The sequence below is a fragment of the Eremothecium gossypii genome, chromosome IV (assembly GCF_000091025.4).
Source record: "Eremothecium gossypii ATCC 10895 chromosome IV, complete sequence".
Classification (NCBI taxonomy): domain Eukaryota; kingdom Fungi; phylum Ascomycota; class Saccharomycetes; order Saccharomycetales; family Saccharomycetaceae; genus Eremothecium; species Eremothecium gossypii.
Window position 1 is genome coordinate 434,850 of NC_005785.6, and position 21,805 is coordinate 456,654.

At 52.1% G+C, this 21,805-nt stretch overlaps 13 protein-coding genes and 1 non-coding gene across 14 annotated transcripts; 7 read left to right on the forward strand and 7 right to left on the reverse strand.

Moving 5' to 3' along the window:
• Positions 1 to 269: 269 nt before the first annotated feature.
• AGOS_ADL147WA (ADL147W-Ap) lies at positions 270 to 515 on the forward strand (the record flags this gene model as incomplete). The annotated part of the gene is made up of 1 exon (NM_001355311.1): positions 270 to 515. The coding sequence occupies one exon, from the start codon at positions 270 to 272 to the stop codon at positions 513 to 515; it is 246 nt and encodes an 81-aa protein (NP_001342255.1).
• A 279-nt stretch (positions 516 to 794) lies between these two features.
• On the forward strand, positions 795 to 1,463 carry MIC26 (Mic26p; the record flags this gene model as incomplete). The annotated part of the gene is made up of 1 exon (NM_209303.1): positions 795 to 1,463. One exon carries the CDS (start codon positions 795 to 797, stop codon positions 1,461 to 1,463), a length of 669 nt encoding a protein of 222 aa, NP_983950.1.
• A 113-nt stretch (positions 1,464 to 1,576) lies between these two features.
• RTT107 (Rtt107p) lies at positions 1,577 to 4,204 on the reverse strand (the record flags this gene model as incomplete). The annotated part of the gene is made up of 1 exon (NM_209304.1): positions 1,577 to 4,204. One exon carries the CDS (start codon positions 4,202 to 4,204, stop codon positions 1,577 to 1,579), a length of 2,628 nt encoding a protein of 875 aa, NP_983951.1.
• Positions 4,205 to 4,561: 357 nt separating this feature from the next.
• CWC25 (U2-type spliceosomal complex subunit CWC25) lies at positions 4,562 to 4,978 on the reverse strand (the record flags this gene model as incomplete). Its single annotated transcript, NM_209305.1, has 1 exon — positions 4,562 to 4,978. One exon carries the CDS (start codon positions 4,976 to 4,978, stop codon positions 4,562 to 4,564), a length of 417 nt encoding a protein of 138 aa, NP_983952.1.
• A 203-nt stretch (positions 4,979 to 5,181) lies between these two features.
• Positions 5,182 to 5,254, forward strand: AGOS_t0064. The gene has a single exon. It is a non-coding gene; the product is annotated as a tRNA-Ala (tRNA).
• A 602-nt stretch (positions 5,255 to 5,856) lies between these two features.
• On the forward strand, positions 5,857 to 9,165 carry PHO81 (Pho81p; the record flags this gene model as incomplete). Its single annotated transcript, NM_209306.2, has 1 exon — positions 5,857 to 9,165. One exon carries the CDS (start codon positions 5,857 to 5,859, stop codon positions 9,163 to 9,165), a length of 3,309 nt encoding a protein of 1,102 aa, NP_983953.2.
• A 51-nt stretch (positions 9,166 to 9,216) lies between these two features.
• NAS6 (Nas6p) lies at positions 9,217 to 9,906 on the reverse strand (the record flags this gene model as incomplete). Its single annotated transcript, NM_209307.2, has 1 exon — positions 9,217 to 9,906. One exon carries the CDS (start codon positions 9,904 to 9,906, stop codon positions 9,217 to 9,219), a length of 690 nt encoding a protein of 229 aa, NP_983954.2.
• A 279-nt stretch (positions 9,907 to 10,185) lies between these two features.
• Positions 10,186 to 11,109, forward strand: PHB2 (prohibitin subunit PHB2; the record flags this gene model as incomplete). The annotated part of the gene is made up of 1 exon (NM_209308.1): positions 10,186 to 11,109. One exon carries the CDS (start codon positions 10,186 to 10,188, stop codon positions 11,107 to 11,109), a length of 924 nt encoding a protein of 307 aa, NP_983955.1.
• A 67-nt stretch (positions 11,110 to 11,176) lies between these two features.
• BNS1 (Bns1p) lies at positions 11,177 to 11,704 on the reverse strand (the record flags this gene model as incomplete). The annotated part of the gene is made up of 1 exon (NM_209309.2): positions 11,177 to 11,704. The coding sequence occupies one exon, from the start codon at positions 11,702 to 11,704 to the stop codon at positions 11,177 to 11,179; it is 528 nt and encodes a 175-aa protein (NP_983956.2).
• Positions 11,705 to 12,278: 574 nt separating this feature from the next.
• SMI1 (Smi1p) lies at positions 12,279 to 14,252 on the forward strand (the record flags this gene model as incomplete). The annotated part of the gene is made up of 1 exon (NM_209310.2): positions 12,279 to 14,252. One exon carries the CDS (start codon positions 12,279 to 12,281, stop codon positions 14,250 to 14,252), a length of 1,974 nt encoding a protein of 657 aa, NP_983957.2.
• A 324-nt stretch (positions 14,253 to 14,576) lies between these two features.
• DIE2 (dolichyl-P-Glc:Glc(2)Man(9)GlcNAc(2)-PP-dolichol alpha-1,2- glucosyltransferase) lies at positions 14,577 to 16,106 on the reverse strand (the record flags this gene model as incomplete). The annotated part of the gene is made up of 1 exon (NM_209311.2): positions 14,577 to 16,106. The coding sequence occupies one exon, from the start codon at positions 16,104 to 16,106 to the stop codon at positions 14,577 to 14,579; it is 1,530 nt and encodes a 509-aa protein (NP_983958.2).
• A 263-nt stretch (positions 16,107 to 16,369) lies between these two features.
• MTC6 (Mtc6p) lies at positions 16,370 to 17,722 on the forward strand (the record flags this gene model as incomplete). The annotated part of the gene is made up of 1 exon (NM_209312.2): positions 16,370 to 17,722. The coding sequence occupies one exon, from the start codon at positions 16,370 to 16,372 to the stop codon at positions 17,720 to 17,722; it is 1,353 nt and encodes a 450-aa protein (NP_983959.2).
• Positions 17,723 to 17,863: 141 nt separating this feature from the next.
• On the reverse strand, positions 17,864 to 19,531 carry PEX28 (Pex28p; the record flags this gene model as incomplete). The annotated part of the gene is made up of 1 exon (NM_209313.1): positions 17,864 to 19,531. The coding sequence occupies one exon, from the start codon at positions 19,529 to 19,531 to the stop codon at positions 17,864 to 17,866; it is 1,668 nt and encodes a 555-aa protein (NP_983960.1).
• Positions 19,532 to 19,754: 223 nt separating this feature from the next.
• Positions 19,755 to 21,677, reverse strand: AMA1 (Ama1p; the record flags this gene model as incomplete). The annotated part of the gene is made up of 2 exons (NM_209314.2): positions 19,755 to 20,353; positions 20,411 to 21,677. 2 exons carry the CDS (start codon positions 21,675 to 21,677, stop codon positions 19,755 to 19,757), a joined length of 1,866 nt encoding a protein of 621 aa, NP_983961.2.
• Positions 21,678 to 21,805: the final 128 nt, after the last annotated feature.

Here is a 21,805-nt window from a genome sequence, read left to right on the forward strand (position 1 = left end):
CAACACGATAAATACTATCCTGTAATAATACTCGGGCTAGGGCATCGGTGCTTCCATTCATGCGAACACCTATCGAGCCATCCGTACCCGATGATGCTGTGACACCAATGCTATTAAGATAACATTATTTGCCCTAGGGGAGTTGTGGGGGCAGTTGCAGCTGTGGCGCGTGCTTGGCGACACCTTCGCATATATATAGATGAGCCACTTATACATGCCCTGGCACTGATTCGCACCGATCGATACAACTTACAACGTACTGCAAAGAGATGATTTTTAGATTGTGGGCTCCCCGGACGGACCGTTCGGAGAACGATGCTGAGTTTCAGCGACCAGACCGCAGCGTTCCCGCGCCAGCTCCGCCAAGTGACACACATGTGAATTTCGGAGACCTCGGGCAAGCTGTCCCCATTGCGACTTGGCATATAGGCGGTAGGAACAGGTTCGCGAATGATGAGCAATACCGCAAGATGGTTGACGAGCGTAGTGCGCTACTGTTTTCTTCGATTATGTGATGTATGATTCGCACGACAAGGAATTTACATGCATAGAATCTAGCAGGCTGGGGCTATGTAAAGGCGTGGATATATAATTTAATTAGATATTTCGCACTGGTGACGGTAAGTAACAGGTCTCTTATTGTCTGCGCTGGCGCAGGGTCAAATGGGGAGGATCACGTGACTATTGGACCCTCCAATGAAAATGAGCCTGCGAAGACCTTCCAAAGTACTTCTTCCTGGCAGGATAGTGGTAGTGCCGGATAGACTATAACTAGGCTAAGCCTCCCGACAAGCATGGCCAGGGTTGACTTTTACAGAGAGTGTGATATAGTGGCGGAAGGGGTGGTTCCCCCACAAACAGGGGCTATTGTGTCGTCAGATGCATATGAGGCTTCCGCTAAAAACGTTGCAGAGGTACTTGGCCAAAATCAACTGCTCGAGGGAATCTCCGTGAGGACGCCGGGCTGGCTCGTCAATTTCTTCCAGAAATCTCGCACTGTAGTTACTGCAGGTGCGGAGCGTGCTGCGCACCAGATTGAGACTGTATCCAGGCGTTACTATGAGAAGGAACGTCGCATAACGTCGACCGTTGCTGCGCTGCACTCCAACCCACGGGAAGAGCTGTTGCCTGGATTTGGAGCCGTTGCGGTTGCATACTTTTCTGGCAGCGTGCTGACGCGGAAGCGTGGCATTGTGCTCCGGGTTTGTGCTCCGCTCGCGCTGGGATTGGGGGCATTTTCATATTTCCTACCTACTACATTCCGGAACACTAAGAGCTTGTGTTACGACTTGGAGAAGAGGGCGTTCCCACAATTCGTCGCACAGCAGGACAGGCTTGCGGCTGGCACGAAACGGGCAGTGTGCGGCACGGTTCACACTACGGTTTCTGCGTATAATGCTACCCACCGGGCATGCAGGAAGGTCACGAAAGTTTTCAGGGACTGGACGGGTTTGAATCTCTGAATTGTTTCCGCTGGGTATCGGGGAAATGAGCTGGTGAGGCTATATGTTCACCGGATATTACTATTACGTAGAAGTGTAATCTAAAATCCATGCTGACGCCGTACCGTCATGCACTATGCGAAACCAGTTTTGGAGATGACGAATTCGGGGTCGTTATAGTCGACCTCAAGACTGAAGATAGCTTTAACGCACCAGTTCCATTCGACTATGAGCACCTTAGCGTTTCTATCAACTTCCTCGCATAATTTCGAAAACTTCTTGGCTGCGGAAGCTTTGGTCGCTACAAGTACAAAATCGGGACTGCCGTTATCTACCGTATTTTTCGCAATGTCCTTCGCTTTGAACTTCTTTGGGAGGCCATTTATCTGCACCATCCCATGTGCTTTGAGGATTGACGATATGACTTCTACTCCTCCTGGTATATCTTCAGACAAATTAACCGCTTGTAGGCCGCTTCTCTCAAAGAGCTTCGTAGGTAGCTCTGTCTTGGCTATAACGTCTGCATCAATATCGGGTATATAATATTGCTCTAACGGTAGTGATATGGGCTCATTTCGGCCTGAATGGACGAGCGACAGTATTTCGGTGATAAATTTTGGAAGAAGGGCATACTTCAAAGGATGGAAGCTGAAACTGGTTAGGAACTTTGCTGTCCGTGCCTTTTTTGGTCCGATAATACAATTAGTGTCCTCTTCGATCTCTTCTTGAAGAATAATGCCTAGCTGGCGTAAGATTTCCTTGTCTAGGTCAGTTATATTTTCATGGCAGTTGGTGAAAACGGCCTTAATGTCGTAGGGGAGTCTTCCACCAGTCGTATCAGAGTATTCTTCCAGATAAGGCGAAACCAACTGTTTCGCGTCCACCACCGTCGTTTTCCGTTTCTTCGTTTTGCTGGACTCTGAGGAAGGCGAGTCGTCTGCATTCTTTCGTCTAGTATTCTTTTGGGACGATGCAGTGTCATTTTGAGTTCCTGAAGTACTTTTTGGCTTTGTCTGACGGGGATTACTAGTTGGAGTAGCGGGGAGTTGTTTAGTAGCTTGAACATCACTAGAGTCTTTGTTCGATTTTGCGCTGGCAGATATCTCGTTCGAAGTCGATGCTGCTACGCTAGCTGCAATATGCTTTTTAGGCAAGCATGATTTCTTTCCTTTACTGACGGCTTCATCCAGTGCAGAAAACATTTCATTGGCGTCTTCCTGTCTTGTCTTAGTGCTATGAACTGCAGTTAAATCATCCGAATTCATTACTTTGCCAGGTTCATGTACCACAGATGTGTCGTTAGTAGATTCATTATTATCCTTCAAGTCAATATCCGTAGTAGAAACCACCAGCGCTACATCCGTTTGGCTATTATGCATTACAATGTCCGGGGACACGGCTTTTCGTGGAGACACCATATTCCTAGCGGTTGTTTCGAGTGCCATTTGACCAATAGCGTTAGATAATTCATCTGGAACCGGTATTCGTGTGAATTCTGGCGCATTGGGATCCAGCTTTTTACGAAGTTTATAGCACTGCTCAAGCCATAGATGGTTAACTACAATACAGGAGTTCCATTTCAATGCAGTTTCATGTTTTTTCCCGTGCGGGAACAGGGAGATCAGATGCGTATTTTTCCGCGATAGTTCAGTTGTACTGCTTCCTCCGAGCAGATCGACGAGTCGTTGGATATAATATCTTTGTTGTCCAAGATAATTCGTAAATGCCAGTACAAGCTCCTTCTCGGTAAACAATTTCGGATACCTCGGCGAGAGCACAAGCTTAGCCGTCGGGGCGATGAACTGCTGCATGGAGAGCATATAGAAGAGCCAAGCCATGTTACCACAATGTAGGCCTTTCCCCCTGGCATAGACGCAGTCCTTAGACAAGTCCAGATCAATGAACGAATCCGCTCTGTCAGGTGATATATCTTCAAAGTCAACATAGCGAGCTATCTGGCCGCCCATTGCGCTAATTAACTGGATTAGAAACTTGTAGCAGCTTGTCTTCAACGGCAGTTCCATCGACAAATAGAACGTGTGCCCGAGAAATATGGAGGAGGTCCAACTCCAGTCTTTATCATCAATGAACCAATTATCTACCATGCAACTGCGAACAGAACTTTCCTCCATTGCTTTATCCAGTATGTATGGCGTAGTTGAAACTATCTGCTTGCAGGCAAAGCACTCTGCAATCCAGGTGGGAGTCACCGAGTGAACAGAGAGCTTCCCAAACCGCTCTAGTGCAAGCGTAGCTGGATCTCTTGGATCTGTGGTTATAATATGCGTCACCTTCGTCGACAGGAAGTCCATGCAACATCCTCCCATGAAGCTGATCATCGCGCTGAACAGCTCGTACTCCGCCGTAGACAGCGCATGCTTGGATATATAAATGTAGCATTCCTTTAGAAAATGCTCGGGGTCTGGTGAGAAGCCTGTGGTCCTCATGAGCCGCCCGTTCTTCACGCATGCACTGCACCAGTTAGGAGTGACAACCGGCACCATCAGGTCGAAGGCCGCTGATCTGTAAAAAGGGAAGTCAATATCCGCGGCAATTATGCAGTGAATGTTCGCCCTGAAGTTATCACGTATCCATTCCTTCGTCGATGCCTTCTCGTCATCGGTACCTCCCCACACAGTTGTCTTCGCAGCTCCGTGTCCCACTAGTTGCTCCACAACAGAAGTGATTTCCGACTCAGCGAACTGAGGTGATTGTATCAATAAAATATGCAGGCCTTTAAAGATCTTCAATGATGCCGTCATACTGCGCGTGTACTGTTACGCCACGGGTTCTAGTATTTGTTGTTTCTATGAGCAAGTTGGTAAAGTTATCACGCGAGCGGACGCGTACTGATGCTCGCGCATGCTAGCAGAACAAGGGCAGACCGTTGGGAGGACCCGGCCATAGAAACAAAGTTTAAGAGCCCGGCAAAGTGCGTAGCGTAGCTCTACGCACGCCTACTCCTACCGTCTAGTGCAGCTAGTAGTTGACGGCAGTTAGCTCATCGCTTGCCAAATGGTATATATATGTTACAAAACTACCGATCGGGAGCAGAAGGTGAGAGACTCTATCAGGGAACCAAACGCAGCACAACTGCGCACATATCTCATGCGTCCAAGTCATTCGCCATGCACTCCGGAGGAACCAGGTCCTCCGCGCGCCTCGGCAACGGCCTTCGCGGGGGACTTTGCAGAGACCTCGACAGGGGCGCCTTGTTGGCCACCGCGCGCCGCTGCAGTCTCATCGGGGCTGCAAGTACCCTCAGGTGCGTCCGAGCGTGCGGTTTGCAGGCTTTCCTGTAGCTTCCCCTGCGCGTCCTTTGGCACCTGTTTGGGTTTGCGCGTCCGCGTGCGTCTCTTGCGCACCTTGCGCTGCGGAGCTGGCTGGCCTTCGTACATCCAGTCCAGTCCTCCGCCCGATGTGCCATCATCCGCCGGCTTGCGGGCGCTTTTGAGCAGCTCCTGTTGTGCCTCGTAGACCTTTTTGCGGTTCTTCTGGAGCTGCGGGTTCCACGATTTGAGCAGATTGAGGTCCATTGCTTGATCGAGGGCGTACAGGATACACGGCACGGATATGAGTGCCAGCTACTGTGTGATCTATTGGACACCCCGCGCATCGTGTCTCTGGGAGATAAGCAAGAGTATCATGCCGGCAGCCGCGGGTCACGTGCAAGCATTTACTACACACGTGGTCACAAACGTCCAATATATTAACTCCATAAAATATTATACCAATAACTGGGCGTGTGGCGTAGTTGGTAGCGCGCTCCCTTAGCATGGGAGAGGTCATCGGTTCGATTCCGGTCTCGTCCAATTTTTTGATCCCACCGGCGCTGCTGGTTAGGCGCGCCAGCTTCCGCTTCCAGCTTCTGACGCCTGCACAGCCGCACCAAAATGGGTACTTGTTGGCGCCGACGATGGGCACTACGCAGCCAGGCATAAAGGACAGCAGAGGGACAGGCGCCCGTAAACGCCTGGACCGATGCAACGGACAATTATTAAATGCTCAGCGATAATGAGGGATGGGCATATGTCGTCTTAAATGATTATAATTGTTCACCGGTAATAAAAGTTGAGTAAACCGTCCTTCTCGAGTAACATCTGTTTCTGCAGCATAGAATGAAGGACATCCCTGTTGCAGCTGTGAGTAACACAGCGAAAAGGACATCAGGATAGCTTCATATATATGCACGTGGCCCGCGAGGTAGTGTAGTAAAATATAGGCACCTGGAAAACCTTCAGTGACATTGGAGCGAACTGCTGAAAGTAGCACTAATCCTGGACGTGACCCTTTAAGTACAGGGGAGATACAGGCAGGAGGATAAGATCGGTGTAAGGCATCTGTCGATCTCTGTGCTGGAGTGCGCAAAGATAGGAGTACTCAAGCACACGTGGCGGTGGTCTCGAAGACACTAATGAAATTCGGGAAGTATCTTGCTGGGAGGCAGCTCGAGCTGCCCGAGTACAATGGCTACTTCATCGACTATAAGGCACTGAAGAAATTGATTAAGCAGCTCTCAGTTCCTGCGGCGTCTGTGCCCGGGGGCAGCGAGCTTCCGGATGCGCTGATGCTGGACACGGAAGACCGCTCAGAGTCATACCAGCGACTGCAGGAGAACAAGGCATCGTTCTTCTTCCGGTTGGAGCGAGAACTGGAAAAGGTGAACGACTACTACCTCGAGAAGGAGGCGGGCCTGAAAGTTGTAGTCGATATAATACAATCCAGATACAGAGATTACCTGAAACGTGGGAAGCTAATCTCCAAGAAGACGTCATCTTACCGGCACATAAGGGATGCGGTCAAGAAGGTCGAGCGTGACCTGACGCATCTTGAGCACTATGTGGAGCTGAATCGCACCGGATTTTCCAAGGTTTTAAAGAAGTGGGACAAGCGTTCGCACTCACACACCCGTGATTTCTACCTAGCCACGGTTGTTTCGGTGCAGCCAGTGTTTACGCATAACAAGATCTCGAAGTGGAACGACGCCGTGCTGACAATGCTGTTCGAGCTCGACGAGATAAGCAACGAAGATTCCGTTTATTACCAAGAACCGGTTCAAAACAAGAACGCCTATGCCGTAGATATGGACAGCTCGGCCAAGTTATCTGGAGTCCAGAGTATTTCCGAGTGGAATCCGGCGGAAGCGGTTCCATCTTCTGTGAACGGCCTCTTTGACATTGAGCTAGAGATCGAAGGGTGGTACATGGAGGCATTGCACATAAGTAAGCTGACTGATCCGCAACGGAAGTTGGACCTTCTTGGGTCGTTTGCACAAAGCAAAGTGCAAGCATTTGTTGATGAGCGTCTTCCGCAAGGCACAATCGACAAGCAAAAGGTTGTAAAGGACTGTTTGACCAATATATTTTTGCCACTGGTAAGCAGCGATATTGATGATATTTCGCTCAAGCACTTTCTTATTAATGCTGTCGATATGATAGACCTAACCTACTGTGACGAAGAGGACCTAGTGTTCTCAAGGAGAAATGTTTTCCACGAGGCGGCATGCTGCACCTCTGATTCTCGTGTTTTTGTATTGGAGGAAGCACTCAACCAATGTAATCAGTTTAAAATCGATCAAGCAACCATGTGTAGGTTGCTCAATGCACGGGATACCCATGGGAGGACACCGCTGCACTATGCCTGTGACTTGGGGAAGACCGATTTCGTTCGTCTCCTGATTAAATCAAGCTTGCTTGACACAGTTAATATCCCGGATACTGATTCGAAGACACCTCTGGTTCTGGCAATTATAAAGGCACACGCAGAGATTACTAGACTGCTGCTGGTCGATGCACAGGTGAACCCTGACCCGCAGATTGATGAAAGCGGCAAACCACAGTTTTCACCTTTGAGTGTGGCCTGCGCGAACAAAAATCTAACAGCAGCTAGGATGATTCTGGAAATTGGAAATATCAACTTAAACGACGTCTGTGATTCGCAAGGCTTGCAACCACTGCATATTGTGGCGAAGAATGGCGGGGATGTAGAGTTAATTGAATTACTAGTGTCACACGGCGCGAATCCTAACGCTGTCGATGGTTTCAATAAGTGGACACCGATATTCTATGCTGTTCAGGAGGGATATGGGAGCACTGTTCAAAATCTTCTGAGCAACGGCGCAAAGCTGGATGTAGTAGATGGTGATAATTTATCACCTCTATTCTACGCTCTCTGGGAAGGTCACCTGTCGGTACTGAATATTTTGTTAAACTGCGCTGCTAGCAGAAACCAGCAGCTGATGATAAACAGGTCGCCGCAGCTACTACCGTCGAATATTATAGCAGAAGATCAGATTAGCGCCATTGATTCACTCAGCGATATACCAGACTTTGAATTGCCTCCACCAATCATTCCCCTTAGAAAGTATGGTCATAATTTCCTTGAGAGGAAGATATTCGTGAAGCTTTTATTTTCACCCGGGAGGGACTCTATAATGCTTAATAAAGAGGATGAGATGGTTCTGTCCTCTCCAGGACGGATAACGCTAACGCCTAATGTTTCAAATGTGATTCCTAGGAATATTCCCTTGCCAATACAGGATGATGAAGAGCACGTTGCATTTCAGGTAGGTAACTTGGATAACTTGTCGATTGATTTTGAATTATTTCCTTCATTCGGTACTCGTTTGATTGCAAAGACCAATGCTATGTCGTCGGTATTTAGGGAGGTGAGCAAACAGTGTACGAACGACAGACGTATAAAACTGCCGCTTTTTGATTCGCGTTTAAAGAATGTTGGAGAGCTGGAACTTGCTTTCGAGGTTATATTTCCCTACAGCGGGAAGCCTCTAGAAATTACAAAATATGACACATACTGGAAATCCACGACAGGTAGCGAGTCAGGTCCGAATGGGAACCATCTTGTCACGTCATCATCGCTAGCCGGCAAATATACAACGGTATTAGTAACTGTTCTAAGCGATGGGAAAGTAATTTCCGCACCAGATAAAGTTGTTTCGGTATCAAACGGCGCTAAATTACTGTTGAGTGACATAACATCCAGACAACTGGAGCTGATCTGTGGTCAAAGCTTAGACGACTGTCCAAAGATTGAAACCACTGAGCAGTTGAATACTATTCTCAATGAGCGTCATATTTCTCTCGATAGATTGTTAAGTTGCACCAGTCCGGACATACAACTTGACCTGGAGGTATTTTTCCCTACAGCGCTCGAAATAAACACCATACCAGTTAAAGTATCGCCTACGGTCAACATCAATCAGTTTATTGATGATGTTCTATTGACGACATTCAACCACGTGCGCTATTTGAACCATAACAGACTCCAGCCGCGTTCTATTGTCTTTACCTCTTGCAACCCAAGAGTGTGTTCTATTCTCAACTGGAAGCAGCCCAATTACCCTGTCATATACCAAATGAATGGCTTGAGGAAACAAAATGGTCAATTCACAAAGGCTACGCCACACCACCTGGAGTACCTAGCACAGAATCCTGACTCGGTCTCGTTTGCAGACCCTTGCTCCAGATGTATCCGCGAAGCAGTCAACTTTTCGTGCAATAACAATCTTCTTGGCATTGTCATTCCTCTCGATCTTCTCAGCATCTATTCGCAACTGGAACAGCACATTCGGAACCGAGGTCTGTTGCTTATTGGGTCACACAATCCTGCTGCCCGTTTTCAGGCCGTTGTCCCCGCCGGGCTTGAAATCAATGCTGTTAAAACCGCGACCGAGCTGCAATTCCAGGGTGCAATCAACATGTAGCGGGCACGTCCCCTCGACCCTAATAAACTTCATAACTACTAGTACATAACGCTAGTTAATGTTCTTGACAAAGTAGTCTCTAACATTGTCGTCAACAGCAACCTGCAGCGCTGTTTCGCCTGCAGCGCTTTCCACGTTCTCCCATTCCGCCCCGTAGTCGTTCACTAGAAGAAGCGCAATGTCTGCGTGCCCCTCGGACAACGCGTGGAACAGCGGGGGCCACCCATTGGCATCCTTTGCATTCACTGGGGAACGCGCGTCACACAACAGCTTTACCAGCCTGGCTGACCCAATCGCGCATGCGCGGTGAAGCGGCAGCTGCTGCTTCTTGTCCTTCTTGCGCACCGACGCGCCATGCGTAATCAGATCCTCCACCACTGCATAGTGCTGCTTGGAGCATGCAAGGTGCAGTGCAGTTGTGCCCTGGCTCGTCGCAGCATCCAGCGATGGTTGCACCGCGTGCGCAAGCAATTTACCGAACAGCTCTCTGTTGCCCACCGCCGCAGCCACATGGACCGGTGACCACAGTGCGTCGTCTACCAATGTGTCTAGGTCCACCTGGAGCATGTACGACAACAGCAACTCCACAATCTTCACATGTTGATACGAGACCGCCCAGTGAAGGGGGTACCGACTGTCCGCGTCCTTCGAGCGCACCAACCCGGGGTTATCGCTCAATAGAGCAACCGCCCGCGCGTAGTCACCGTTCATACACGCCTCATGTAGCGAATTGTCGCCCATCTTGATACTAGTTTCGCCTGCTCTGAGTGGTGGAACCTTCAGTCAACTAATAAGCGTCAGCAAGAGAACAACAGAGTGACAGACAAAGTAAACCAACACACCGGCAATGCTAGACCTAGAGGGCATTCCATAAACCCACATCTGGCACCGAGCACGGCAGGCTCTTTGGACTGGGTTTACTATTGTCACGTGATTAAAGGGAAGAGCCATCAGGTTTCTGGTGGCAAAATTTACGGGAGTTAGCGCAGCAGCTCGATAGAGCAAGCAGAAAGCACAGTCATGAATAGATATCCGGGGGACTTCCAGCGCTTCGCAAGGGTGGTGCAGCAGCAAATGAACCGGGCTGGATATGGCCCCAATCAGAGACGTGGCGGACGCGGCCCCGGGGGGTTGCTACCAGGGGCAGGATTGCTGCTTCTAGGTGGCGGTGCGTTGTTTCTGAATGCGTCGTTGTTCAACGTGGACGGTGGGCACCGGGCAATTGTGTACTCTCGGCTGAGCGGGGTGCAGCAGTCGGTGTACGGCGAGGGTACGCACTTCGTCATCCCATGGTTGGAGACGCCTGTGCTGTACGACGTCCGGTCCAAGCCGCGCACGGTGTCGTCGCTTACGGGAACGAACGACCTGCAGATGGTGAATATAACGTGCCGTGTTCTATCGCGGCCGGACGTGCAGCACCTGCCGCTGATCTACCGCACACTCGGCACGGACTACGACGAGCGCGTGCTGCCCTCGATCGTTAACGAGGTGCTGAAGGCGGTCGTAGCGCAGTTCAACGCGTCGCAGCTGATCACTCAGCGGGAGAGCGTGTCGCGGCTGATCCGCGACAATCTGGTGCGCCGGGCGTCGCGCTTTAACATCATGCTGGATGACGTTTCCATCACGTATATGACCTTCTCGCCGGAGTTCACTAGCGCCGTGGAAGCGAAGCAGGTCGCCCAGCAGGACGCCCAGCGGGCCTCCTTCTACGTCGAAAAAGCCAAACAGGAGAAGCAGAGCATGATCGTCAAGGCGCAGGGTGAGGCCAAGTCGGCCGAGCTGATCGGTGAGGCGATCAAGAAGAGCAAGGACTACGTCGAACTCAAGCGGCTCGATACCGCGCGCGAGATCGCCGGCATTCTCGCCGCCTCGCCCAACCGCGTGATCCTGGACAACGAGGCGCTTCTCTTGAACACCATCACCGACAGCAGAGACAAAAAGTAGTTGCTACGTAGCTGTGTATTCCAATATATGATGATCCTGTCGATAGTGTTATATAACAACCTCTTCCCTAGACGTCCTCCAACTCCTCGTCGCTGTCCGCCTTCGCCTGCGCAAAGTTCAACCGTGTCGGCTTCACCGCCGCCTTGAACAAGCGCGACTTGTGCTGGTTCAACTTCTGCGTGCACGGCGAAAGCATGCTGTCCGTGGGCGAGGCGAACTTGTCCTTGAGCTGCTGCGACGGCAGCGCCTTCTTGAACATCGCCTTGTGGAGACTCTTGTGCACGCTCCCGACGCCCTTCGCGTGCACATTCAACGCGCTCGCGGGCTTCTGGTGGAGCGGCTGGAACTTCTCGCCCGGCTGCGCGGCCCTCGCCGCGGTCGGCACGCCTCTCGCAGGCCGCGACGCCTGTCTCGGCGCCACCGCCGTCACCTCCCGCTCCACCGCCGCCGCCACCTTGCGCACCTTCGCTGCCTGTGGGCTCTGCTCGCGCTCGGACTCCCGCTGCTGCGCGGTGCTGCTCTCGACGCGCTCATGGCCCTCGCTCTCGACCTCCATTGCTTTCACACCTGCGTCGGACGACCTTCTGCTCGCCATCTGCTTGCCTAGCATCTGTGGCCTCGCTCCAGCTCAAGGCAACGTTCTAGACAATTCCAATTGTTCCAGAACACTAGCCCTTATCCGCACCTCGCCGATAGCGCTCCTGGTAGGAAGAAAGCCTCCACTACTGTCTCTATTACAGTCCTTTCATCGATGTATCACTAAAACGTTTGTGTTTATCTTTTTCCGTTTTAGGAAAAGTTATTGCAGACGCAGCACACCCACCAAGAGCACCAACCACGCGCAAGCAGCCGGCTGGCGTCCACCAGCGTGCTCTCAGCTCGCTCTGCAGCGTTCTAGAAGTGCTGCGGGCCAACCACTCGTCACGTGATATACACGTGCAGATCATGTGAGGGGTTCAGGTGGCATTTGGGGCTCGAAGTTTATCCGCACTCAACTACGGAGACGCAAAAAATAAAGGATTAACAACAAGTCATTTCCATCCAACGACAGAAACTTGTCGAGAAGGCGGACGGGGACCGGCGATATTTTTGATTGATTCGGGTTATTAGTCACTCCTATTTCAGCCGAATTTGCTAATTGCTATTGAGAGGCGGTATTGTCAGGCGACATGGAGAGCTTGAAGCGAGCATGGAATCAGCTTGTGTATACGTTCAGCACAGAGGACCGGTATGCGGAATATACCCCCCAAGGTAGCACGAACGTGGTCGGCGGGGAGCCGTTTGACACGTCTAACGCATCCAGGATCCAGTTGAACGAGTTTGTCGACGGGGCCGAGGTAGGGGGCAACGACGGGGTGAGCGAGTGTCTCTTGGCGTGGCGGCACATTGACAGCTGGTGCAGCGAGCACAACCCAGACTTGTACGCCACATTGAGCTCTCCTTGCACGAACAACGACATTATGTGGGCGGAAAAGGACTTGGCGATCACATTCCCCGCGGCGGTGCGCGCCTCGCTCCGCACGCACGACGGGCAGGAAGACGTCGAGTCGATGCAGGGGGCGTCGGGGTTGATCTACGGGTTGAAGCTGATGGGGCTCGAAGAGGTGGTGATCATGACGCGAACCTGGCGCAACGTCGCTGCTAATCTCCAGCGCCAGATGGCTCGGATGGAGCAGCAGCAGCGTGCCAAGTCATCCAGCGAGCTTCCGCAGACCGTGACGCCACAGGCAGTGAAACAGAAGGGCTACGGCAAGGTGGACAACCAGGACTACCACGCTAACCCGCATTTACAGAAGGACATATCGCAGAACTACAACAAGCAGTTTAAACTGGACAAGCTTCCAAAACAGGGCTCTATTCCGCCGTTGGCCATCCAGCCGGTGTATGCGCACCCAGGCTGGATTCCGCTAGTGACGGACCACGCCGGGAACCACATTGGTGTCGATCTTGCTCCAGGCCCAAAGGGTAAGTACGCGCAGGTCATCCTTTTTGGCAGGGAGTTTGACACGAAGTTTGTCGTTGCCGATAACTGGGGTGACTTTTTGTTGGGCTTCGTGAATGATTTGGAGAAAGGCAACTGGTTGCTAGTCGACAACACGGATGACTACTTGAACGGCGAAGGTGACTTGGTATTTGTGGACCACGCGACCCGTGGGCCCATTCTCAACTACTTGGCTGTCTTGAAGAAGCGTAGCTGGGAGAAGTGGCAGTCCACCAAACCCACACAGCCCCTAACCTCCGCATCCGTCGCTTCCTTCAGCACATCCAGCTCAGTTGTTAACAGGCCAACCCCCGCGGACGCGGCAGGGCAAGCGAGGAAGACCCAGGGCTATTCCCCTATGGTACCCGGAGCTTCGTCCAATGAATCTGTCTCTTTCATTCCTGATAGCGATGTGATAATGGAGGAATCCAATCTCACGCAAACTGACGCATCATCTAAAGGAACAACCAAACCAGCTACTCCGAATCCTATGACTGCACCTACGGTGATCCGGGTTTCCACCCCTGGTTCTCCATCCGCTGCTGCTGAGGCTCCTGAGCCGCCAAAGAAGGCCACGCCTCCAAAAGCAGCCAAGGAAACTAAGACACCTACGGTTACTAAGGAATCCACTCCTGCTAGCGACGCTAATGTCGACACGGAGCTCGATAGCAAGAATACCGAGACCAACGAGGACACTAGGGCCACCAATACTGCACATTCAATGGCTCCAACGGTATCATCTGCCATTACGGATTTGACTGCCATTGATGAACCTGTGGCCACCGCGGGGAAACCAAAGGACACTGAAAAGACCGACGACGCGAAGGATGTACATGAAGCTAATAAACAGGATCTCACCAAGGCAAACGAGGCTGAGGCTGAGGAGAATGCAGTGGAGCCAAAAGATAATGAGGTCAGCGCTGACTCCAAAGTCAAAGCTCGTGCAGAATCAAAATCCGACCACGATAGCAAAACAAATAACATTCCAGAAAAAAAAGTTCCACAGGTGACGGCGAAAGCATTACCGGAAAGTGATAGAGGCCAGGCTTCAGACGCCGCCAGCACCAAAAGTGACAAAAAAGCCAAGCCTGCCGAGGACCCTAAAGAACATGATCTTAAGATCGAAAAGTTGAACGAGGACTTCGAAACAGTGGCTCTTTGAGATGTTGACGGCCACACTGAATTTTATTATAAAATATTGGCATTTGGATATTATCCGGTAATCCCGTTTTGTACCTATTTGCTTGGATTTTTATCGTATCGTTTGCAATAAGCGATTTTGTTTCTGCACTTCTCGAAATGGCGTTTACGTTAGACAGATCCTATTAATGAACTCGTTGCCTAGGTTCATAAGCTGTAGCATGACAGATTACACTTGCAATCCGTTTAGGGGTACTTCCTTTTTGTAACAAGGTTAAATATATATATACAGTTTATTACGACTTAAGTGAACAGCGCCATAATCTTACCGTGTGGCATGGCCACCTCACCAAATAATTCTCTGTAGGCTTGCCTCTGTCTCCCAAGCAAATGCATTTGTCGCGAAGATCACTATGGTAATGGCATTTATCAGTATGAACCACAGGAATTCTACAGCCAATCTTCTGGTGTTCCCGAACCTATATGTCATTTCAGTTGGTACAGCGAAAAACGGTTCTGGTGACACCAGCAAAAATATCCTCCAGAAGATGTAGGGAAGGATGTAGTACCGGGGCTCAAATAACGGAGAGGGAACAACGGTAAGCAGGGTACATATAATCAAGGCTGACCACGAAATGTGAGTAAATTGCAATGGCAAATCGACTGGACTTTTCACTTCGATGGGGAGAATGGGGTGAAAGAAGAATACCGTTGGTCTCACTGCTTCCAGGTATACAAATGTCGAAAAGTGGTAAATGGGCGCCATAACGAAGTACTTCAGGAAACGGTTGCGGCCAATCAGTTTCTTGAACAAGTAGAAGGCGATATGCCTATTATCCGCGAGGAGATATGGATGCACCACGGTGAAGAATCGGATGATCATCATGATCCCTAATATCTCGAATATGGTCCATATCGGGTATACCACTGTCCTCGAGACATAATTCAGCAGGAAGGAGCGGCAAAACCAGACAGGGACGCTGAAGAATGTAATGAATAGCAGGCAGTAGAACATTTGCACCAGGTGGAATCCTGCAACATGGCTCGACTTGTCACCCAGTGTTACCGAGCCGTTATATAGTAAGAAGATCAGGAATAAAGCAAAGTTGACCGCGTAGGGCAACACCAGGCTGTTCCAGTTTTCAATCCCGTGAATAATTAGCTTCAGGTAGTTGTTGATGCGCAGCGAGTTAAATCCCTTGTGTATCATAGTACGCCGCTCCAAAACCACCACCAGCACAAAGGCGTTCCACACAATGTTGGTCTGCCGGAAGAGACAACTTAGCAGCCCACATATAGCGCTGGCCCATATGCTTGCGCGCTCGCCGAATGGTACCGTGACGGCCAGCGTGAGACTCCCCACGATCAGGATAGTAGACCAAACGTCCGTATAGTATAGAAAATAGTACGACGTTAGCAACGGAAACACACTCAGCGTCGCGGGCCAGAATGCAAGCGCATTGAAGAAGTACAGGGGCCGCAGCACAAACCACGGCCACACAACCAGCCCCCCTATTACGTTGGACAAGCGGAGTAGGCTCAGTGTGTTCCACCCCACCAGAAGTCCTACCGTCCGCTGGACTGCCCACCCAATCACGTACAGCCCCGGAGGTGTCGTTATCTTGCTGTCCCACTCGCGCCACCTTCCCGCAAGATACCTCACTGTCTGGCCCACGTGGAACTTCTCGTCGATGAAAGGATACGGGACCCAGCTGCAGTTGTACTTGTATGCCACATATGCCGCTGCTCCTAGCAGCACAGGCCAAAGCGCCAGGTTGACCACACACCCCATGACAATCTCATCTTGAATCTGCTGCGAAAGCTGGTCTTCTCGCTCCTGTAGCTCTTTCTCGCTTGCTGTTGCTTCACCGCCCATAGCTAATGCTTCTCTATTGCCTCCTCTCCTGTCCAGCTGTCCGCTAAAATCTGTCCCTGACGTCCCAGCTGCCAGTCCGCGGCTTAGATACTCTATCCAAGCTTTGCTAGTATGTTTCCGTGGAAGGTTAAAACTATAGGTGATAAATTTCACCTTTTCAACTTAGCCGTTCGCAGTCATCACGCTCATAGACGGAACCTCTATAAACTGCAAGGCCTCTCGTACCTCAAAGTCCCAGCAAGCAACACCTAGAATGCTGTAGGATGGGCAGTTTTCTTCTTTGTTTGCTACTTGTTCAGTTGCAATGGTGTTTGTGCTCTAATGTGTTGGACGACCTGCTACAACAGACCAATATCGCGTTTTTATCGCAGCAAGATGTGATAGGAGTGATCCCTGTTAATCAGATTCCACTGGTGGGGGTGGAGCTCTGCTCTATGTTTGAGACCGTCGGCGATGGACAGGATACGCTTGCGGCGATGTTGCAAACGGGCGTGCAGACGCTTGTGATGGACATTGGCTACGACGAAGACGCGGGCGGGTGGCAGATGTGCGGGCGCACATCGCTCAGTGAGGGTATTTCCACGGTCTCCCGACAGATTGAAAGGCTGTTTCCGACTCTGTACGCGAACCTTGTTGTTCTTGTGCTGCGCGGAGGGGCTGCGGAGGCACACTACGAGGCGCTCCGGGACGCCATTGGGCGCGTGGGGCGGTGGACTTACTCGGCAGAGAAGGTGAAGGCGACATCGCCCCACCTGAACAGCCTGTTGGACGACCAGGAGAAACGGGTTCTGGTCGTGGCGCTCGACGACAGCCTGTGTGAGGCCTTGGGAACGGTGGCCTTTGGGCCCGAGGACGTGGCATACGTGGAGGGCAACGATACCATAGACTGCAGCGAGCATACTGACTCGTGGAGCTTCATAGAGCGTGAGTTCCACTGGACGGACGTCCGCGAGTATGTTCGCTTGGGGTGCTCGCCGGTCATCACAGGAAAGAGCGTTGCTAATATAAGTGAGCTTGAGGCGCTTGTCAAGGTTGCACAGGTGTGGTCGTGGGGGGCGGGGGAACCGGCGCTGACCGATGCTAATTCTGAAATGCAGCGTTGCGCATCACTTGGATACGACTCAGCTACGGAGCGAGCCACGTGGAAGAGCACGAGCTGCCGGCAAAACTTGCCAGTTCTGTGCCAAGCAGTCAACGATCGGTATAGTTGGCTTGTGGGAACACGCAATTTGAGGTTCGACCAACTTAATATGGACTCATGTCCCTCTGGCTACAAACCTTCGGTCCCGCGGACACCACTAGAACAGCGAGAAGTTGAAAGGTACCTTTCTGAACACCATCCCTCCGATGGGCAATACTGGATTTATCTCAATTCCATTTCGGTAGAGAAGTGTTGGGTTGTTGGAGGACCCGAAACACCCTGTCCTTATGTAGCATTGGTATCCACACGGAATTTTGCAGCGATGATAGTGACTTCTTCGATACTAGTACTTCTCCTACTTGTGCTTATAATTTTACTCGACCTAGTGCGCGTACCGATCCAGGACAATCGGCGGAGTTGGAAGCGCGCTCTCGGTAGCTATTCCAAGGCAGAGACTGAGGGGGTACCGATGTAGCTCACGATGGCGCCGTAGTCGATTATTCATTCATGTATCTTTAAAGAACTGATAAATTAGGAATACATTGGGCATTGGCTATACACTTCATTGATATATATATACAATCAGCTAATGTCGGAAATACGTTGCAATATCGACTTAAACGGTTGGTTTGCGCGCGGGATTAGCATAGCGGACGACTTTCCTGGTTAAACGTCTACGCTTAAACGAGTCGTCTACCAGAAATTCGCCATTTATCTCCAGAGACAGGCCGCGCTCCTGAGCCCAGCCTTTGACATCATAGTCCACTTCCCATTTAGAATTTCGGTCGAAGGACCACATACTTGGTGGCACGACCTCGTCGATATTGGTAACGCCAGGTGGCGGCCTCTGGGACTTTCTATACTTGTCCGTTGGATCAAAGGCATACGACGATAGAAGGTAGAAGTCCCACTCGTCAGACGTCAAGCGCTGCTTGTATATTTCAAATAGCTCCAGGTACCTCTCTTCTGGCTTTTCATCAAGAAGGATGTCATACCGTTCAACATTTTCAATAACGACTTTGCCCTTCTCCAACTGGTCATCATTGATGTAGGCGGTAACCATTGGGAGTACCCTTGGATGAATCAAAATCAACGCAGCCCAAGCCCCAGCCGCCGAGGTTAGCGACCAGTTGATATAGGGCGCGATAATCCACAAACCCATGACCACCAGCAGGCCTGAAAGGAACAGCACTGTCGAGTGGTGCTCGTTCTTGAAGCCGGCATCTCCGTAAACAAACTTTTCCGCACACTCGATGCCTTTCACGGAGGCTGTCATCAGATTCTGCAGGTCCCGTAGGTTGACGATGAACTCCATCGTCTGCTTGATGTGCAGAGCACGCTCCCACTCCTCGGTATCGGTGTGCAGATTGTTGTAGTCAAACTCCTGCACATCATCATGGCTCTGCCAGCTCGCCGGCTTGCCGCCTGTAGCCACAGTCGCCAGAAGCGACTTCCCATAGCTGTGTTTCGTTAGATAAAAGTTCCGTCTCAGCGGGTGCCTGTGGAGGTACCCCGGTATCATCAGGCCGAACAGCACGTAGAGCATCGGGAGAATTATCACAAGCATCGGGTTAAAACACGCAAACGAAAACAGGATCAGCGACAGCGCCGTGCCCGACGGGTTGCGCCACGTCGCCAGGCGGACCAATGAGTCCTGGAACTCGAAGATCAGCCCGAGCTTCGTTGTCATGATCTTCAGGTTCCGCGACATGATTATCAGCGAGATGGGGTGGCTGCGCCGGCGCCCCGGCTCCTGCACACGCTGCGTGAACTGCTCCCGCTCCGGCAGGTCCTCGGGCAGCACCGCAGAGATCATCTTGTCCAGCAGGATGTCAATGAAGTGCTCCTGCTCCTGTACCTGAGACACCGCGCGCAACTTGGCCGCGCGCTGCTCCTCCGTATCCTCCTCGTCCGACATACCGGCGCCATTGTCGCTGGTCTCCTCCTGCCAGAAGCTGTCCGCGCTGCTCTCCAGCTCGTGCCGCAACGCGAACTCGTCGAAGTCGTCGTCGATTGTTTTGCGCTGCTGGTCTTTGCCCGTCCGCAGCCGCTCCCATGTCGCGTCGAACAGTGAGCACGCGATGTTGGTCACCAGCTCCCGGTTCGTGACGCACGGCCGCGCCTTTTCATCGTCTGCCACCCTCTCCTCTGCCTCCATGATGCGTTCATACTTGCGCGCCAGGAATTCCCCCAGCAGCGACCGCCGCTTCTTGCTGCCAATTGCAACGCTCTCAAGCGCCTTGGCTCTATCGTCCTCCTTCATCGGTCCTCCGCCCCACGTCATATAGATTGCGGCTCGCGGTAGCACACTGGCGAGGGCTGCCTTGGTTATATGCCGCTAGAAGCAAGTCTCGGGCGGTCAGTTTAAGTCCTTTTCGTGATGGATGACGGTGTTCACGGATGACTCGGATATTAAGAACAGTTCAATCTATCGATTTGAAGACAAATAGCTATTATTATGAATATGGATCTATCTGTATATTATTATTCTGACTCCTAGTCGGGGCCTACCTGATGGGATCAGTGTCAGGCTCAATGCCCTCTTCGTGTTCGATAATCTTGCTTCCGTACAAACCTGTGGCCTGGGCCTCGATGATGGTGGACTCGTTGGAGTCCCACATCTCGTAGAAGCGCACGGTCTCATCGTTAGTAGCAATACAGATGCTGGAGAAGTCCGGGGAGGAAACGGCGCTGAGGACACGCAAGGCACTCGGAGTGGTGATTTTCATTATGGGCTCCATGCTGGGGTAAGAGTAGCTGATGAAGAGCGTGGGGCTCTCGAGGTCGCTGAAGCCGAAGGTGGCGACGATCTGCTTCCGGCGGGTGGACCAGATGAGGGAGGTGATCTGGCCAGGAGTCTTGATTTCCTTCAACAAGGTGCCGGAGGGCGCGTGCCAGAAGCGAATGGTACGGTCTTTGCTGCCGCCGCCGGTGGCGAGGAGGGAGCGGGACCACGGACAGAAAGAGACGGCCTTGACGGCGGCAAAGTGCGGGAGCTGGAACAATAGCTTCGGCGGGCCGCTGGCCTGTGAGATGTCCCAGAGGCTGCAGGAGTTGTCGTTGCCGCCGACGGCGACGAAGCCGGTGTCCTCGCATATGTCCAAGCCTGTGAGGGGTTAGTAGGTGCTCTGGGGGAGCAAAAGGGTATCCGGAGCATATATACCGCACACCTGCTGTGTCTGCGACTGAAAGGTGTAGACGTTCTCGAGACAGAGCTCCAACGTCTCGTACACATATTTGACAAGCGTCTCCTTGATGTTGTACGACTTCTGCTTCACGCGCTCCACGCCGGAAACGTGGCCATTGAGGTCCTTGCCCACGCGCAACCGGCGCTCTGCCTCGCCCATGGTGATGATCTCAAAGTGCTCGAACTTCTTGTGCTCTAGTCTAAATCTATGGACCTCGCCTATATCGTTGCCCAATAGGAACTCGTTCTTGGCGTTCTCGAACCACTTCACGCAGCAGATGCCCCTGTTGTTGTTGATGCGCGTTTCGACGAGGGGCTGGCGCGAGCCGTCCACCATCACCTTGGGCTTGTAGGACTGGTCGAACACGAGCAAGCGGCCCAGCTTCGTCGCTACCACCAAGTAGTCGTCCTTGGGCGCAAACGACACGCACGTCACGATGTCGCCCTTCTTCTGGAGGTAGCCGTGGTGTAGCACGTTGATCGGCCCCAACGTGTCGGACCAGAGGTACACCGAGCAGTTCAAGCCCACCACCACGTTGTTGGTCGCCGGCGACCAGTCCACGAGGTTCGAATAGAAGTCGTTGCGGAGCGCCGGCGCGTCGAGCACGCGGTAGGGGATGTGCGAGCGCGTGCGCCGCGTCGGCCGCAGATCGCACGGCACAAACCGCTTCGACTGCTCGAAGTTCGGAAACTCCTGCTTGTGGATGTACTGCGCCGCGTCCCGGGGCGGCAACGTCGAGAGGAGCGGGTCCACCACCGAGTGGTTCGGAGACACCTCAAGCGTCTTCGGGAGCCGGTCGAAGCGGTACACCCGCTTCGGCGACTGGAACCCGAGCGCGTCCGCAATGTACTCCCGGTGCCGCTTGAACTCCTCGTTGAGCCGCGTTTTCACCTCCTTGGCCGCCAGCGGCGACGCGTCCGGCGTGAGAATAAGCTGTGCCAACTGCAAGTCCTGCGACGTGAAGAACTCCGGCGAAGGCAACCGCCGCTGCGACTCCGGGTCCACCAACTCGTTGATCGTGAGGTCGAAGTGCCGGAGGTTTGGCGACGCCCGGTACGCCTTGATCGATGTCTCGTTGGGAATGAAGCGGTCCGGCATGGTCCGCGGCCCGCAGCCGCCGACCCCGCGCCCCGCCCCGCCGTCGCCCTGTAGCTTCGTCCGCTTCACCGTCACTGCCCGCCCCGACCCCGAGCTCAGCGTCCTTTTGTATGACCGTGCCATCGGCCCTGCCTGTCTGTCCATCCCACTCGCTGCTACTGTGGGCGGCTCTCTGGTGTATGGCACTGTGGCAGGTTAGTGTACAAATAAAAAACACAACACAGAGGATGTAATTATAGAATTGGCGCCTCCCTGTGTATCCTGGTCTGGTC